General features: G+C 37.3%; 1 protein-coding gene across 1 annotated transcript; it reads right to left on the bottom strand.

Moving 5' to 3' along the window:
* Positions 1-729: 729 nt before the first annotated feature.
* Positions 730-15,618, bottom strand: LOC120625128 (pancreatic triacylglycerol lipase-like). The gene is made up of 8 exons (XM_039892112.1): positions 15,364-15,618; positions 8,046-8,271; positions 7,070-7,166; positions 5,642-5,802; positions 4,952-5,074; positions 3,315-3,557; positions 2,034-2,214; positions 730-880 (listed from the first exon to the last, which is right to left on the bottom strand). Exons 1-8 carry the CDS (start codon positions 15,616-15,618, stop codon positions 730-732), a joined length of 1,437 nt encoding a protein of 478 aa, XP_039748046.1.
* Between the last annotated feature and the right edge of the window lie 3,256 nt (positions 15,619-18,874).

Raw genomic sequence — 18,874 nt, 5'->3', positions numbered from 1 at the left:
GACTTTCAGTTCACTGACCCAGAATAAAAATGTTTTAACCAATCAACTTTGAGCTACTTTTTCAAATCATGTCAATTAATTAAACCTTAGGGGCCTAAAAAGTTTATCTTTAAAAATGATTATGACGAAACCACTCTGGAATATTGATAAGTATGTCAAGAAGCTGAATATAGTATGTGTATTGTATGTAGGAACCTTTTATATAAAATAAACTTCATATAATGCCTAATATGTGTTTGATTTTACCATACATTTTGGACTTGAGTGGGATTTAAAGAATTAATAATATCTTTATTTTCTATCTAGTATTATATATGCCCAGGTTTGTTTGTTTATATGTTTGTCCTTGTTTAACGGCCTTAGTAAGCATCCAATCAAATTTATTTTTTGCATAGCGTTATTTGAAAGGTCTGAGGGTAATAAAGACTATTTTTGCGCCAGGAGGTACAGCAAAAACACGGGCAACACCGCGGGCCGCAGCTAGTTATTAATCAATAATCAATTTATTATTGCGGAAAATTTTACGATTCCCTCGGTAGGTATAGATTTGTTTGTTTTACCAAAGCAATAAATCGTCATTGCTTTTTTCACAGCGGTAGATTAATGTGAACTGAACATGGCAATCGGAGTAAAGATGTTTCACTTCTATCACAAATAATAACAAGGTTAGTTAGGTTTAATTAAAAGATTTTAATTTTAATACGTATTTTACTTGCTTCAACTATAATGTCACCCAAAAAAGTTTCCTATACTCTGAAACATGCTATCTGTGTTCCTGTACTTAATGCCATCAAGGCCTAATCCGTACGGATAGTCTTCGTTGGTTTGCAGGAAGTAGCGGCCGTTTCTCCCGTCAGGTTCCGACGCGTAGCCCATGTAACTGAAATTAAAAATATCACGTCCTAATGAAGAGGTCTAGGCACGGGCGTACCCAGCTTCTAGCGGGGGCAAGTGTGATTTTTATAGATCAGATTTTTAACGATCTCCCTGACGAATTTAAGTAGGAGTTCCTTGATTCGATTCCTGAAAGGGGCAATTTGGGAATTAATAATTACTGATTTATTTTCTGGTCTGGTCTGGTAGGCTTTGGCCGTATATAGTTACCATCCTACCGATAAAGACGTGCCGCTTAACTTCATTTACTATAAGGCTGCCTATTTTACCTTTTTACTGTTTCTTTCAATTGTGTTTTTTTTTATTGCTTTGTTTTGGGTGTACAATAAAGTGTACTTGATTTGATATTTTTAACATTGACTCGACTTTGACTTTAAGACCCTTTAGTTTTAAGATTAATTATGTATTCATGATTCATTCATCATATCTACCAATTTTGTTGGTTGCTTTAAAAATAAAAATAAAGTTTATCACGCGGTTATTTGTTACTTCGCTTATGCCACCGCATAAGTTTGATACGTCTTATCGAGTTGCGAAGTAGTCGGGTAGGTTTATTTTGTTCATATAAAAAAATATTCGATACATTATAACAAGTCATAAATGACTTGTTATAATTTATGTTTTTTGTTTTAGTTTTCTTTTTTTTTTGTTCTCGTTTCAATCTGTATAATTTAATCTACTGTGTATTTAATAGGAGTAACTAAAAATAAAGAATAATTACTGCTTATCCTTTATAAATAAAGTAACGTCGGTATATAAATTCTAATAAGTAGCCTTTATAATGCTGTTTTACTAAATATAACTTAACCTACCATGTCGACTCACCCGACCGCCTATGACCTATTTTTAGTTATAATTGACGGTCCACCTAATGGTAAGTGGAAAAGCATTGTCCATAATCAGAGTAGCAATTCGCCATTTAAGAAACATGACCTTCAGCGCGCCGCCCTGCGTCCATTAACGTGCTAAGGCACATGCCAGTAATTAAACTGGCACCCACGCCCGTCCGACCGGAACACAGCATTGCAACAATAAGCCGAGCATTGAGGTACTTCCCCGGGCGAGCTCTATAACAGAATTCAGCCAGTCAGTGCCTCTGTAAGAAGCCTACCACAAACTTAGCCGTGTATTGCACGTACCTGACATTTGGGCCGCATATTCCGTTCTTAAACGCTTCCCAGTCGTCGCACTGCACCGCAGGGAACGCCTTGGGGAATATCACAGACTCCCCAAATAGGATCCAGGAGCGGCTGTGCGAGCACGACTGCAGAACACATTTGGGTTGCATCGACCCACTGTTGGGGTAGTAGTCCTTGTGACCTGCCAGAGATATTCACACCTTATATATTATGAAAATTAAGCTTAATTTGCTACGCTTCGAAAAGAATCGGTGTAGGAAAGGTATATAGGAATTTGTCACTTAACAACTATTAATTGAAAAGTAAACTTCTCATGAGGATGCTCCGATTTCGGGGCGAAACATGGGTAGAGGGAACATTGCCGAAGATCTGTTTGTTGTGGAGTATAAGGATTGAATAAATTATAAATAACACCATACAGATTCTCCTGCTTTTCGCGATGTATATCATGGATTTCCGCAAAGTAACGTCTGCTTCTATGAAATGATACAGTATCGTCTGCGAAAGGTGCAAAAGTCCTTTTTGGAGTTGAGTATTCGCTTTTATAACATGATTCTAACGGTTATTCTGTACCTACTAATCTTCTTCTTGCAATGTCGTCTTCTATCGGAGGTTGGATACCATTAAAGCTATCTGCACATTGGACGCAGCTGCACGGAACAATCGGGTACTTTTCCCGAACCATCAGCGTAAATTTTTCAGTTACGACGTTGTATTATGAAAATTAAGCTTTAAAGCGAAGCGATCTCCTCCAGCCAACCTTTGGTTGATGAAACATGTTTGGTACGGAAAACGGGATGGTGCAAAATTCAATTTAAATATAAATAATTGATATTCACTACATGTACTCTACTTACTAATACTACATAATATAGAGATCAATCATATATATGAGTATGTATGTATATATATAAATGCTAGCGGACCCCAGCGCCATCTGTCTGGCTAATTTGTGAATCTAAACCATCCAGGGTGCAAGGGTGAAACGTTTAGCAAAAATTCATTTAAATCGGTCCAGCCGTCTAGGAGGAGTTCAATGACACACGCACACAAGAAATATATATATATGAAGATACAAATAGAAAATAGCCTTTTACGGGCGATTTAAACATTTTTAGTTTCTTATTTCCCTCTGTAGCTCATTCCAAAGGTTAACCACTTTAACCCTAAAATAATTGCCTTGAATCTGTAACTTGTTGCAATTACTAGCTCTTCCGGTGTCCATGAGGATTTCCCCTCCTGTAAGGGGAAAAAAAAAGATTGATGATGTTGATGACTAACCAATAGCATCCTTCAATCCATAAACTCCGCCGTCCGTGTGTATGACGTCCACGTACGCTGCGTCCGTGTGCTTAAGCCGCATGTCGGGGTGCACGTGGCTGAAGCAGGGTCCAGCGGGGTCCAGCGCGCTGATGCGGCCCAGCAGCCGACCGCTGGCAGCAAGAAACGCTTTGCCAGTGCTGCCAGCTATGTGTGCACCCAGGCTGTGGCCGATTATGTGGATGTGGGCCGGGTCTTGTCCCTCTGTAAGTGAGCAACACAAGGAACACATCTTACAAAATACCGCCCTAGTAGGTGTTAAGCCTCAAAATTAGTAACCCATTACCGGCTCGCTACAGGCCACAGGTCTCAGGATGAGAAGGGTTCAGGCAAATTCAATTGGCAATTCAAAAATGTTTACTGCTTGTAGACCTATCACAGGCATTTATGAAGAGTCCGTACATATAAAGTCAAAGTCTTCTTTATTCAAATAGGCACATAGATGACACTTTTGATGCGTACATTACATGTAAAATATGACATAGGAGTGAGTTGATGGCGATAAATAAATTTGTCAACTTAAACCAAAGCTACGAGGGTTCCAAACGCGCCCTGGTCTAAGAAGAAGCCCACAACAAACTTAGCCGGTTGTAATTTTTTTTTCGTTATCACTATCTCACATTATCATTTAAAATCTCCAAGATTGATATCTTGGAGATGTCTCTGAAAACTGGTAATATGTATATGTTATCATAATTTTGAAATGATTGTTATAACTACCTTCGTTAACTTAAAACTAAATTAACTTAATTACTGGCATTGAAAATTTGGACTAAGGCTGACAATATTATGATATATTATTTTGTACTTTATAATTTAACATGCACGTATATAAATTAATTGTGATAACTATTTTCTTTTTATTATTAGTTTCTTTTTTATTATTCATTGGATTTGAAGTATATTTAAAATCCACGAGTGCACGTGCACGTGGCCCTAGTTTTGTATGATCATTTCGTTTATAATCATTTGAATTTTTGTATATTATATATATAGTTGAGTGCTTAGGAGTGACAAATAATTATTGTAACATCAAAAACATGTACCATATTCTAGCAAATAAAGTAATTCTATTCTATTCTATTCTAAACTTCGGAAAGTTCTAAATGTGCCCTGGTCTATGAAGAGCCCACGACAAACTTAGCCGGGATCTTAGTCCACCAATCTGGCCATTTGCGGGTTGGTAGACTTTAGACACTTTTGAAATCGGTATTGAGAACTCTTAAGCATGCAGGCATCCTCACGATGAAAACCTTCATCGTTGAAGCAGGTGATACTTTAATTGATTAAATTAAAAATGCACATAACTCCTGAAATGTTACAAGTCAAAGCCTTACCCTGTGGGTTTTAGAGTTTTTAGGCCTCATGTGCCTGTTTTTGCACCAGGAGCAACGTCTTTCAAAGCGAAGCACATCAAAGCTGCTTAGCAGCAGAAATAAGCATATAGTACTTCCCCGGACGAGCTCTGTCAGAAAGAGCTCTAAAACTACTCGACCGTTTCGGCAGCTCAGTATGATAGCTCCGGGACATCCATTGTGGAGATATACTGGTTAACTCTTACAGGTTGTTGATTGAGATAAAAGTTGTACGACACTCACGTTGAAGAACATCAGCCAAGAACTGTCCCAACTTCTGTCCTATGAAGTGCACGACGGCGCTAGACCGGTAGTACAGCCAGCGGATGTGTGGACTGGCGTCCAACGCAATCAGACTCACTTGTTCTGTGGAGCAAGAGGTTGCAATGCCATCAGCATGATCACCCCAGTCGCACAGACCAGACTGCTGGAGCCAGGTTTCATGCAATTAATGTCAAAGTCAAATATTTCTTTATTCAAATAGGCCACATAGATGGCACTTTTTATGCGTAAATTACATGTAAAATATGATATAGACGTGATTTGATGGCGATAACTAAATTCATCAACCTAAAACTAAAGCTACGATGGTTCCAAACGCGCCCTGGTCTAAGAAGCCTGGTCTAAGATCAATCATGACTATATGATCTTTCTGATATTGTGTTTTTATCTATATTGATAATAATTATAAATAAAGTTTCAAAAATCACTAAATAAAAAGAATTAATGTTCACCATAATGTCTAAAAAAATATGTATGGTACCGATTTCCGATACCGGGTACCGATATGGTATGACTACCATACACCCTAACAAGTTAGCCCGCTACCATCTTAGACGGCATAATAACTTATCACCAGGTGAGTTTGCAGTCAAGGGCCCATTTGGAAAGTTTTTCTCAAATTCAATGTAATGATAATGGATGATCGATTACCTGTGGCGAAGAAAGAGTTGGTCAAGTTAGCGAAGACCTCCTTTGTGGGGTCGTCAGTGAAGCCGTGCAGGAACAGGATGAGTCGCCTGTCCTGGTCGAGCTGGCGCAAGCGGCGCAGGCCCTCCGCCGCTGTCGTGATGTTCATTATTGTGGTGAAAAACCTGCAGGTCACAATCTTTAATAATCCTTTGAGCCCATCAAAGTCCAACCTAACTTACATGAAAGGTGAGGCATGTGACCAGCATTAGGCCGTTAATTTTGTTTGCGACATCTTTGCTTTTCAAAGTTGTAAAGTTAAGTAAGAAAATTGTTTATATTAAGTGTCTTACTAAAACAACAGAACTTATTCATACAGCCCATCATAATGAACGCAGAATACACACCGTAGTAAAAGATCACAATTAACACAACATTTATTAAAATAATAATTTGTTTTCTGAAAAAAATATTTTTTTTATGTAATTTTATTTTCAAAGTACTCTTTACACACCTCCATTCTCATGAGTTAAAATAGTCATACATACCCTCTCTTCACTGAATCACACACGCATACAACAGACACACGCATTTATATTTTTTTTTTCCAGAGAAGAACAATCAATATGTTATATCTATCTATCAGTTAGTATCGACTTTTGGTTTCGGGAACGTTTTGAAAACTCAATTAACTATACTTCACTTATAAATTAAAAGAAAAAGGAATAAAATGAAACACGTGTTCCCGATTTGGAGGTTTGTATAATCCATATGATACAAGATGCTGATTATGCATCTACACTCTTCATTGTTAGAATAGCTTAATCTAGAGCGGTGGGCATGGTTCAAACATAATCTTCCTATTATTATTAAGTAATCAAACTGCATGTATAATGTTTAAGCTAAAAATGATCAAAAACCCTAAGAGGTGAGGGCACTGAAGCTGAAATACAAGGTCAGTTTAGCTTCAGAAGCTTGTAGAATTTTTTTAAGGTGTCATGGATGCCTTATCCTATATAATAAGAAACCTTTTATATTGTTTAGACTTACGATTGTTCGTAAATTATTATTATTATTAATAATAATGTTTATTAATTGGTTATTATTAATAATAATTAGCTGTTTACGATGACGATGACACCCACATAATAAAACAGATAGGTACGTAGGTAATTTCGATAAAGAAATAAGTCGCCCAATCCAGCTCAGATGGCCAGGGTTCGAAAAGTTTTGCTTCACAGTTTCCGGGGTTCAATTTTAGGGATTTGGTGGACAGACGTCATCAAGAGAGTCATAGGAAGTCATACAGGCAGTCACTACACACAAGCGGCGCAAAAGCGTAAAATATTTAACACTTTTATAAATCTCAACGAAATCTCTACGAAATACTTTTTCGAGTATTTTTAAAATGATGAAGATGATAGGCAAATGAATAGCAGTTGTGTAACTCACTTAGTCTTATAAACCAAGGCGAGGTTGTCCATATTGGGGGCTTTCTCTCCCTTCATTTGGTCATACGACATTCCGAATAATTTCTGCACGTGAGCACCTGTTCCAAATATATGTCACAAAATGTACAAAAGGCTTTTTTAATAATGGACAGACTTTGCGAAAGTCCTTGATATACAATTTGCTATAAGCTCTGATTATCTCACAAAGCATCTGTGTGGTGGAATCTACATTAATTTATTTATTTTTGAGGAGTCACATAAAAATAGCGGTGCAAAGATAGCCTAGTGCTTAGAGCTTCAACCTCCATTTCGGATGTCTGAGTTCGATCACCGGAGTTATAATTTAAGCAAATATAACATAAAAATGGATATAAAGAAGCCTTGAGAATTCAAATTCAAGTTATTTGGAAAAAAACATGGTAGGAATTAAACACTTAACACAATATTTGAACATCTAGTATATAGAACTAACATTTTGTGTCTCACGCATAATCTGTCGTTCACATTGACGTCCAAATATTAAGGTAAAATTAATAAAGCATAATATTAAGAATAATGTAAGTATAGGTATTATTCAGAATATTATGGAGAACTCTCAGGTTATTCCTTATGTTATCAAGGACGTGTGAACTACCAACCCATCTGGTTCAGCGTGGTGAGCTACGGTCTAAACCTTTCTTATTTAATAATGAACATATTTCAATTTTCAACGCGTTTATTATTGTAAATTTTGATTATTTTGTGTCGCGGAATCAGAACCTGGTTTCGCTAGGACCTCTTTTAAATTTTAAGGATCTGATGAGAATATTTTGGTCCATGGAAGTCAAAAAATAATAAGACATGAAATAGGTTTTCTTTTTCCGTAGGTGAAATCATTATAGTTAATTAAGTAAGTCATTCAATATTTCATGACCTGAGGTGTAGGTACTTAAACTCAACTTATTCCTTGACACTGTAACATAAATATATCTACTCACATGTACTAGACCCAAAGTTAATAATCGCCTCGTCAATAGGTTGCTTGACAGCTTGGATCTCCTTCTGGATACCTTGGCCGAGCAGATATATGACGTTTGCCTGCGTGTCTTCCTCCGCAAAGACTTCCGCCGTTGCGTTAGATGTGTGGTTCTTTGTCGAGTTCTCAGCAGACATGTACGTCAAGAGGCAAGAAAGAAACAAGAACCTTCTCATATTGTAGGAGTTCTAGAAAAACCAAAAAAGTAATAGCTTGGTTTTGTTATCATTGTGATAACAAAAAAACCTGACTAATGTGGGCTTCACACAGTCAACTTAATGTTTAGCTATGAAGTTAGTGCAATTCATACTCAAGCTTTTTTATCATACATGTAATCCTTAATATTATAATAGGATTTTACTATAAGCTTACGTTTTATCTAAACTGCACTACAAGATTAGAATATTAATATTGTTACATTCCACTTTCTTTTTAAATTTTTCTTAAATTTTCAGATCTCTTATATGATCAGTAAGATCCCCATCTCCGAAAAGCACAATGATTTGCCAACTGCTAAAGCTCTTACTTAAATTTAACCTACCAACACTTTTGTTCTCTACACTAACTTATAAGTTATCTGGTTGTCTAAGAATTCAGTAACAAAAACGGACAAAAATAAAATATTTTTAATTTTATATCACTAAGATTCAGATAAAAAAAATCTATAATAATGTCACATTAAAGCAAATAGCTTATATTATATCTACCTTGTAGTTCAAAGCACATTCAACAGGCCTACTTATTCTGTATCTTGATGAATATAAATCTTGTTTATTTAGCTTCAAGGAAATTAAACAGACAAATTTTTTATCATTTGCTTTCTTTTTATTTTTCTTATTTTTACATGTTTATTGGATGTTATAACTGTACTCGGACTATAAACTACAATTTAAATTAATACTTATTTACTATTTAAATTACAGTGTCGTTGGTATATCTAATGAAATAAATAAAAATAAAAGTATGTTACTAACTATGGAAAGCTACAATCAAACCACCGTTCTATACTTTTTAACCTAAACTGCGAGGGTGCAGAAAGTATAAAATAATAACTTAACTGATTTCTCACGTAAATAAAATAATAACTTAACAGGCTTTCGAACTAAAGAGCCCAAACCAACTGTTGTTGTGTTACTTGACCCACGCTCGTACAAAAGTCAGCCAATATTTAATAATTTATTGCGACTGTCTATTGCCTTGCCTTCGGCTGTTGCGCCTTTCGCTTCTTCTGCGGCTCGTGCGCGCTCAAGTATAATTTGAAACGACTTACAGCAATATATTGTGAAGCCAGAGTAACGCTGCGTCGCGTTAATAAAGGAAGTTGTTAGTGATAAGCGGATGATAATAAATAAGGCGATTTATGAATGTGCGGTAATAAAAGCGGCGATAGCCTAGTGGTTAGTACTTCAGTCACCTTTCGGATGAAACCATTTCGTTCCCAGGAACACAGCTCTCACTTTCCTGATTTATGTTTACTTTGACGTTAATGGAAACATCGAATGGAAACCTTATTTCTTGAGAGTGTTCCACAACTGACAAGCGTGGTGGACTAATCCTACACCCTTCTCATACCTGTGCCCAGTAGTGGGCTGGCAAAGGGTACCAAATGATGATAATGAGTGTTCATCACAAAACAATATATGAAAACACATTTAACCAATCGTGGTTTTTACACGATTGATGAATTACACGACAAGGCTGCTTGGAAGCAGGAAGCTCGCATCTCTCACAAAACAGAGAAATTCTAAAGATTGTTAAATTATAAAATTATGTTTGAAAAGAGCAATCTGCTGAGTTTCTTGTCGGCTCTTCTTAGTGGAATCTGCCTTCCAAACCGGTGGTAGAGTCACAGTGGTGGTGGATTCTCCTGCTTTACGCGGAGTACAGCAAGTTAAGCTTTATTTTCATAATAAGCGTATATAGCTTTGCGCTTAAAGCAACTTTTCGGTAACACCTACCGGTGGTAGAGTCACTACAAACAGACTGACTTGACGTTTCAAAAGTGCTTATAAACTAGGCCTAATTGAAATAAATGAATTTGGATTTTTTATTTTCACGCGCTATTTAGCCCCGATAGCTCAATGGTTGAGGGTTATCACTACCATTATACCGTTTTCGTTCGTTTGTAGGTTAAAATCAATTGTTGAACGTTGCCCTCTCACTCATTGTCCAAACTGTTGTTGAAGAAGTTGGAAGAGGTTTTACAATTATTGGTCATACTATTTTATTGTAATCTAAACATTTCAAAAAAAAAATTGCGTAAACTCACAATTTCTACAAAATATGTTGTAGGTACATAACAGTTGATAGCACTACAAGAATTCGGTAAACCTACATTTCTTTAAATAAAAGCATTAAACTAGTATCTAATGGTAGGAAGGTACAGTTGGCATGAATAGTTTTGCATTAAAATATTCTGCCCTAGCCGTATTTCTTTACACACATTTATGAGGTTAAATAATCATTTATTTATCTTTTAGAATATTTTTTTTTACATATTCACTTACAGAGAAATCATATTAATCTAATATTATTTGATTAGCAATATACATGACATCAACAATATTTATGATAACTGGAACTGATATTTAGTTATATAGTGTATATTGAGTTTCATAGAATTAAAATAAATTTTGACAATGGTAACGGCGAGCGCCGTCAATTTAAGAGGAGGATGTCCCGGGTTCTGTTACCGTCAAGAGCAATTTGGGAATATATAATAATTAAGTTCCGAAACCGGAGCATCCTCGGGAGATGTTGACTTTACATTGTTTACATTGAATTATGATAAATGTTAAATCAACAATCAGTAGAGAGATCAGATCAGATCTGTTTGGCGTGGAGTATAAAGATTGAAGAAATTATAAATAAAACCATACAGATTCTCCTGCTTTTCGCGGAGTATAGCAAATTAAGCTTAATTTACATAATATTTATTCCGTCGTCTGCATACAAACCTGCGATGGGTTACCATCTGCGTCTAATTATGCGTGTTGTACGAAAACAACTTTTTGAAAAAGTTATTGAATCGGGCAGCAGGTCGAGTGCTTCAGAAAGTAATGCTTCGGTGACGTGCGTTGTTCTGCTTCTGGTTTTGTCTTGCTGTTTGTGTATCGGTGTTTCCTTGGCCTCCATGCGTACTCTGCATGAAGGACTGTCGGTTATAACTACAATAATAACGTGGTGCTAATAAAACAAACACCATTAGTACAGAGCGTCGGATCTGACTGTACCTTAAATATCTAAGGGGATGCGCATGCGTAGACACTTTTTGCTATCGTCACGGAGCTACATCACAAAGGTTGCTGGGTCCATTATAGGTGCGTTGCTTTATGCTCATCAGTCTTACTATGAATACTGTGTCCTGTGTATCCTGTATCACGTGTACCACCTAGTTGTTTAGTCTGAAGAGATACAAGGCGAAATATTAAAATTATGACGGCCGCCCTTCACTAGTTGGACAACCACTTAAAGAATAACAAATGTCTTGTACAGTTGCATGAAAATTTCTTTTAATATTTAAGACTCTGTGTCTGTGACGGTTCAGGGCAACCAAGTACGGTGACTGGTCCAGAAACAGAAAAAGAGGTTTAGCAGTAATTTACCCTTATTCGGGCTTCATGTAACTGCCAGTGAAAAGTTACCCCGCTACCAGAACGTAGACTGCTGCCAGTAAAGAAGATTAGAATAGAATAGAATAGAATAGAATTTGTTTATTTATCAGAACAACACAAACAGACTTACATACGGAGTAACTTAAACATTTAGGTAGTACTTATTTAATAATAGCTTAAGTCTAAGATTTGTGTCGTGCCAATAAAAAGGTTCTGACTCAGCTTAATGTTCCGGATACTCATGTACCCACAACGCTGGTATTCTGTCAGTACCTATTTAGTTGAGGGAAGTCCGGTTATGAAATCACATAAAAAAAAAAATATATATGAACTTGATAAAAGAAAGTAAACTTCATTATGGAAAGGAGATGAAAATTCATTTTTGTTTAAGTAGTAATGGAAAAGTATGTTAGTCAGATAATAATTTTTAGTTTTTTTAGTAGTTACTATTGTAAGATAGTGCCACATTAGATTTTTGAATGTTCAGTAGATAATAGCGATATAATTTCTTAAAGCAAAACTTTGATTTGGCATTTCTAAAAGGCGGTGGGATGTCGTTCCAGCATTTGGTGGATTACCGGAAAATGTTGCAGGTGACCGACACGGGCAAGATTTAACTTCTGGTTCCTTACATCGAATTCTTTTTGCGATTCGTATTTATATGTACAAGCAACCGAACACCAATGTGTGAATGCGGGTAGTGGTTGACTAGATATTGATTAATTAGATATTACTAGATAGATTAGATAGATAGATAGACTAGATATTGATTGGTAAATGAAATATTCAAAGATACTTTTTCTTTTTTTTATTCCATTATAAGTTAGCCCTTGACTGCTATATCACATGATGGTGAGCACTGATGCAGTGTAAGAAAGGGCTAACCTTCTAGGGGTATTGTTATATTAACGCATAAAGAACCTTTCTACGCGACATCGTACCGGCAAATTGTCTGTAATGATGTAAAGTATATTCAAGTAAAAAATTTAGGGAAACCTGCCACCAAACCAGACCAGGGAAAGTTCAGAAGTCATAAATTCTCAAACTGCTCTCGCCGGGGATGGAACCCAGGACTTTCCACTTAAACCACAGCGCTTATCGCTGCGCCAAGGAGGTCGTCATAAAATATAGTTTCTATGAACCGGGACAAAAGGACTAAAGTGTCTCTGTTTGCGCAACGCCTAAAGGTCGTTATTACTAGACGGTAGGTAACCGAAACTCAGCGAGACACTGTTTTTACGCCGCGAATTAAGTGATACTAGCGATTGATAACAGTAATTAGCCGAGTAATATGGGGGGTAGACCGAGGCGAGTCGGACCACTTTATAAACACCTACTTTATCGCCCCTCTTTCCTCACTGCAGTGGCGTGCATAGAGGGTATGCACAGGGTATAAAGATGATATAAAATGGAGAAAGCGTCCAGTACGAGGTATTAATACTTAAGCGTAGGCTTTTTGTAACTCTTAAAATGCCTATCCTTAAGTTTTTTATGACTCGATTTTCTTCATTTTATATCATCTGCATACCCTGTTCATACCCTCTATGCACGTCACTGCCTCCCTTCATTTATCACCCCTCCGTACTCTTCATCATATCAACCCATTATCGGCCCTCTACAGGACACGAGCCTCCTCCCGCAATGAGAAGGGTTTTGGCTTTAGTCCACCACACTGGCTCAGTGCAGATTGGTGGAATCCAACCCCCTTTATATGCAGGTGTCACGATGTTTTCCTTCAACGTTGAAGCCACTTGCTTTTGGTGCGGGCTGGATAGCTTACTCTGGAGGCTTTGGGACAAGGTACACATGAATGAAGAAGTTATACTTCTTTTGGCGCGTTAGGGAAAAATGGTGAGAGTAAATTTTTACGATGCGCGCGCACACCGTCTCAAAAAACCGACACAATGAAGTTAGCTAAAATGAAGTAATAAGTATAGTCAACATTTTAGTTTTTTTTTAAATGGTTTGACAGTTGACTTTCAATAATTCAAACAATACCTTTTTTCTATAGTGTTGTAAAAAAATATCTTGTTACGCCAAAGAAGTATAACTTCTAACGCGTGTACAAACACGTTTTTTAAAATTATTCCTAAGTAGAATAAGTTGGTGATTTAAAGATTTTACTTAAAACGCAAATAACATAGAAATGAATACTAATGTAAATATAGTATTGTAAATGTAACATTATGTATTGCGCTGAATAAATTGTATTTGTAATGTTAGAGGTGCACGCTGGGATTCGAACTCGGCCCTACAAAAGTGAAGCTGCAGTTTTAACCACTGGGCTATCACCCCCGCAGTGTACTTCCAACGGTTGACAGAGACTCCTTACGACTAGCTGGATGTCGTCTGCCAATCCACAGACAGCAACTACCAACGCCGCAATTTACAGGGCGGAGTCACCATTGAATACCGCAGAGACCCGAACCTCCATCAATCTTCCGTATTCTGGGCGTTTGGAACCCTCGTAGCTTTAGTTTTGTGTAGTCGCCCTCACTACTCACTACTATGTACACATTTTGTACGTAATCAACGCATCAAAAGTGCCATCTAAGAAATATTTGACTTTGGCTTTGACTTTGACTATAATAAATCAGTAACTGGACGAATTTAAACATAATATAACAAACCTTGAAATTTTTTATCTAACTATGGTTAATTTTTTGGAGAATATTAGTTAGTAATATTTTAGAGCTGAAAAGGTATGTCTCTACATCTTCATGAAAAAGTCTTAGTAACTACCAGTAGGTATGATCCATAAAATCTGGTTACGTCACATAGCTTTTAAGAAGGTAAATAACACTTAAATTAACGCGTTCATCTTAGGATATATAAGTTCAAATATAATCTTATTTGTTTTTCTCAGTCCCATTTCTTTAGGACAGCAGGAGGACGAGCGGAAAAAAGGTAGGAACGCAACATGAAGTTGAACGCGGGTCAAGTCACACGGGCTTATAGTATTATTATAAATAGATGATCGCGAAATTTTCCTACCCACCTGATTAAACTTGAATTTCTTTTGTTCCTTGAACAAATAATTTTCTTTTCCATTATAGACCGTGCAAAATATTATACAAACATTATAAGTATTATAAATATAAAAGTTTAAACGCGTACTTGTTATTAGTTTACTCAATGTATGATGTCAGTTTATTTCATCATCATCATATCAACCCATTTCCGGCCCACTACAGGGTACGGGTCTCCTCCCACCATGAGAAAGGGCAATAGACCACCACGCTGGCCCAGTGCGGATTGGTGGACTCCACACACTTTTTAGAACATTATCTATAACTCTCAGGCAAACAGGTTCCCTCACGATGTTTTCCTTCACCGTTGAAGCAAGTGATATTTTAATTACTTAAAACGCACATAACACAGAAAAGTTTGAGGTGCTGGGATTTTGTGCCGAGGTCGACTCGGCATCCTCGAAAGTGAAGTGGAGCTCCTACCCACTTGGCTATCACCGCTTCACTGTCAGTATATTTACTGAAATATAATTTTTTGGATAGACCACAGGTTCCAAATAACAGACGAACATATAAAAGAGCTCCTGTAAAATAACTCCAGTCCAAATAAAAAACCAATTTCAAATCATACACCAACATATATTTTTGTCGATTACGCTAACAATATACTTCCACTTTAAACTCTTAAAATAATTACTCTTTTACTAATATCTTTATTTCCCTTTTCCCATTCCTCTATTAAAATCTCGCCAAATAATCCAAAAAGCCCGATGTCGCTTCCCGCGCCATCTTTTTCTTCTTCTCTTCTTTCTTCTTTTCCCCGCGTCGCTTTAGTCGCCAATCCTTCCAACTTTCGTGGCAGCACCGTCTTATCAAATACTAATACTCCAAATCCATGACTGTTTTTATCGAAAGGATGATGACTAAGGTCTTTTATAATTTCTAGATTCATCTCGTATCGATAATCTAGCTTAGAATTGCACTTTTCTTTGAAATTAAAGTAACCTTTGGAGTGTTCCAAAGGACAAAAGGGTGCATAAAACTTCCGTGCGTACTGTTAGAGCGGAAAGTTGGGTGTTTATAAAAAAAACACCGATTGTTCTTAGCACCACTTTATTATATATATATTTTATAAACTTGTAATGTCCACATTAACCACTTAACTATTTACTTGAGTTATACGAGTCGCGGAACCCTAATGAAGGGTTTATTCGAGCCGGAGTAACCTAATCTTTAATCTCCTTGCTGAAAGCTAACCGGCAGGCAGAAACCAGGTCCGTAGTTGGGCAGCAATTTGACTGAAGAATAAGAACTGACTGGATTTGGCAAAATGTATCGATTTTATATATATTATATACATATTGCTGATCGTCAATTTAATAGTGACATAAATTAGGAAATAGCAAGTCAGCAATATGCAGCCAGTAGCTAGGGTTGTCACAGTACGTAATGGCTAGCCACTTTGTAGATTACAAAAGATTTCATTGTGCATTCAAATGACAGAGCTCTATTTTTGCAATTTCTTGCAATGTTGTATGAAGGGCGTGGTTGCCGGTGTAATGACAGGCACGCCAGGCTTAACATCATAACCTCAAATGGACACAGGGCGGCATGTTGCAGGACGTGCTCCTTGCATGCCCTGCGAAGTGTTGCTCTGTTTATAGTGGAAGGTTTTCCACTTGCCATCAGATGGGCCACCTGCTTGGTCAGTCTTTTATTTCTATAAAATAAAAAATTACCAGTTAAGGCAATGAACAACATCAAAGGAAATCGAATTAAAACATCGTTCATTCAAATAAGCCAATAAAAGGCAATTCTGATAAATATCCACCTATGTCACTATTTTTTACATTGTAGTGAGATGATGGTTATAAGTACTTTCGTAAACATAATTACGCGGCGCTGGCCTAAGTTAATGCCCACAATTCGGGTATTCTTTTTGTTAACATTATCACCATCACACCCTTTAACTACTTTTTGAAGCGCATAGATTGCTCTTTTCATCATTGTCACTTAAACTAAAGAAAAGCTCTTCGTTTATCCATTCCTTTATAAGTTTAAACCTTTTAACAGGATTTTGCTATAAGATAACATATCTGATAGATCACAAAATGGATTTTGTTACGTTCATTTTTTTGGATTGGTGGACAAATCCTCGACGACACGAAAGCATCTACAAGATATTTTTTTCCTGTAATATTTTTTTTTAATTATACTGACCTGCTGGTTAGTTATGATCCGGTCTAAGATGCAACGGGCTAACCTGTTAGGGTTACGGTATTTATACCCCTAATCGGTTTCCACCCGACATCGTACCTGAACGTTAAATCGCTTAGCGGCACGTCTTCGTCAGTTGCTAGCCACGGATGAAAATTATACACTGCCAAATGGCCTCTGCCGTGGGTCGAATCCGGAAGCTCTTATAGCCACTGGGCCAAAGAAGTCGTCAAGCAAAAACAGAACGCAAAAGGCCTAGGAAATTCAAGAAAACACCTAATGATATAATTTCTCTGTTAGTTTAACAATTCTTATGCTATTAAATATAGCTACAAATGGATCACCCAGAATTGCAAATATTATGCATCGATTCATATGTGCGATATGCTATTTATAATGATCGCTCGTTTTTATTAACTTACCTACGTAAGTTCGTCATTTAAAAGTCTTATTATATCTACTATACAAGGCTCTTAGACGTCTCCCCTTTTCTAGCAATGAGGGTATCATATAGAGCCTCACCACGTCGCTATAGAGTGGGATGTTGGACTTAGGTAATGTATTATATTTAATAATATATAATAGAATTAAAAAAATCAGGTTTGTTTGTAGTAAAAAAACTGAGCGGAAAATTTCATCCCCCACTCTTAGCTAACACCCCCATATCCTAGAAGGAGCCTGCATTTCAAATTTCATGTTTGTAGGCCTTTCTCGTGGGATTTCCTTTGGCCGTAAAGGCAAACTATCCCTCCGTCACAAGGTAACCTTGTATAAAACGTGCATACGTCCCATGATAAAACACGCCAGTGTCGTATTCGCCTATCGCCCTCACAGCTCTTACAAGAGCTTACAATGCCTACAGAATTAGTTTATGCGCATGGTCACGGGTAGCCCATGGTTCGTCCCATCATAGCCCAGTACATTGAAAAATTATCAAAGTCCTAATTGGAGAAAGCAATCCGACACCCCAATACTCTAGTGGTCGAAGCATCCACTTTTACCCCCGCGCCCGACGTCGAGCCTAGACGGCGACAACCGAAGCATGTCCTGTACAACCCTGACGATCAAATTACTACCGACAATGTGTCCCAACAACACACAAACACACAGCCAACACAGCGTCTTCGCTGACGAAGACATGGGCCCCGATATCTGAAGTCATCTTGATGCCACGGTCACGGGGGCGTTAGGACTAAACAATAATTAGTCCAAAAGTCCACCAACACTCAGATTAACGTTGAACCGAGCCGAGGTCCGAGCTCTCGCAGGAGGCACCCTCGGTTCGACGTCTCCCTCTTCCCCCCTATGTCGTCGAGTACTGGGGCTCGTCTCATTGCGAGCTCTCGCGCTCGCCCCACTCCCCCGGTGACGCCGTAGCAACCCCTCAGGTGGTAATCGGCAATTGTCCATCCGAAAATCGAAATTGGGATTTCCGGATGAATCAGTCAGTCAGTCGGTGACCTTACGCTTTGATATATATATATAGATAGGACTAAAAAATGCAAAGACTTTATAAATCTGAGTGGTAATTCCAGGGGCTAGCACGTTCAAAGAAACAAAAACCAAAGTCTTAACCTTTATTATCAGTATTAATATATATAGTTTATAAATATAGTTCGATAGATATAAGAGCCACACACAAAAATATTCCACATACGTTTGCCCATTCACGGCTTCTGAGAAAAGGCGCAAAATATGTTGTAACCAATTACTTAAGTATTTAAATAGCCTTGCTCTTGAAGAGTTTAAAAAATGCCACCTCGATCAGATAAACTGTCGTAAACATAGTTGTTATTATACATAGTACTTAATTGAACGCGGTTACGCAAGTCTAACCAAAGTCGGTAACCGGATCGATGCAATGGGGACCTTTGACTCTCAATGTAAAGTTTAAGATTCAAAAAACATATAAAATACTTTTGCTGTTGCATTATCAGGCATGAAACGATTCACGTCCTCACGTCCATTTTTTTCTTCACCAATAAAGCAAA

The sequence above is a fragment of the Pararge aegeria genome, chromosome 1, assembly GCF_905163445.1.
Source record: "Pararge aegeria chromosome 1, ilParAegt1.1, whole genome shotgun sequence".
NCBI classification, from domain to species: domain Eukaryota; kingdom Metazoa; phylum Arthropoda; class Insecta; order Lepidoptera; family Nymphalidae; genus Pararge; species Pararge aegeria.
Note: the sequence above shows the minus strand (reverse complement) of the source record. Positions and strands in the feature narration are given on the sequence as shown.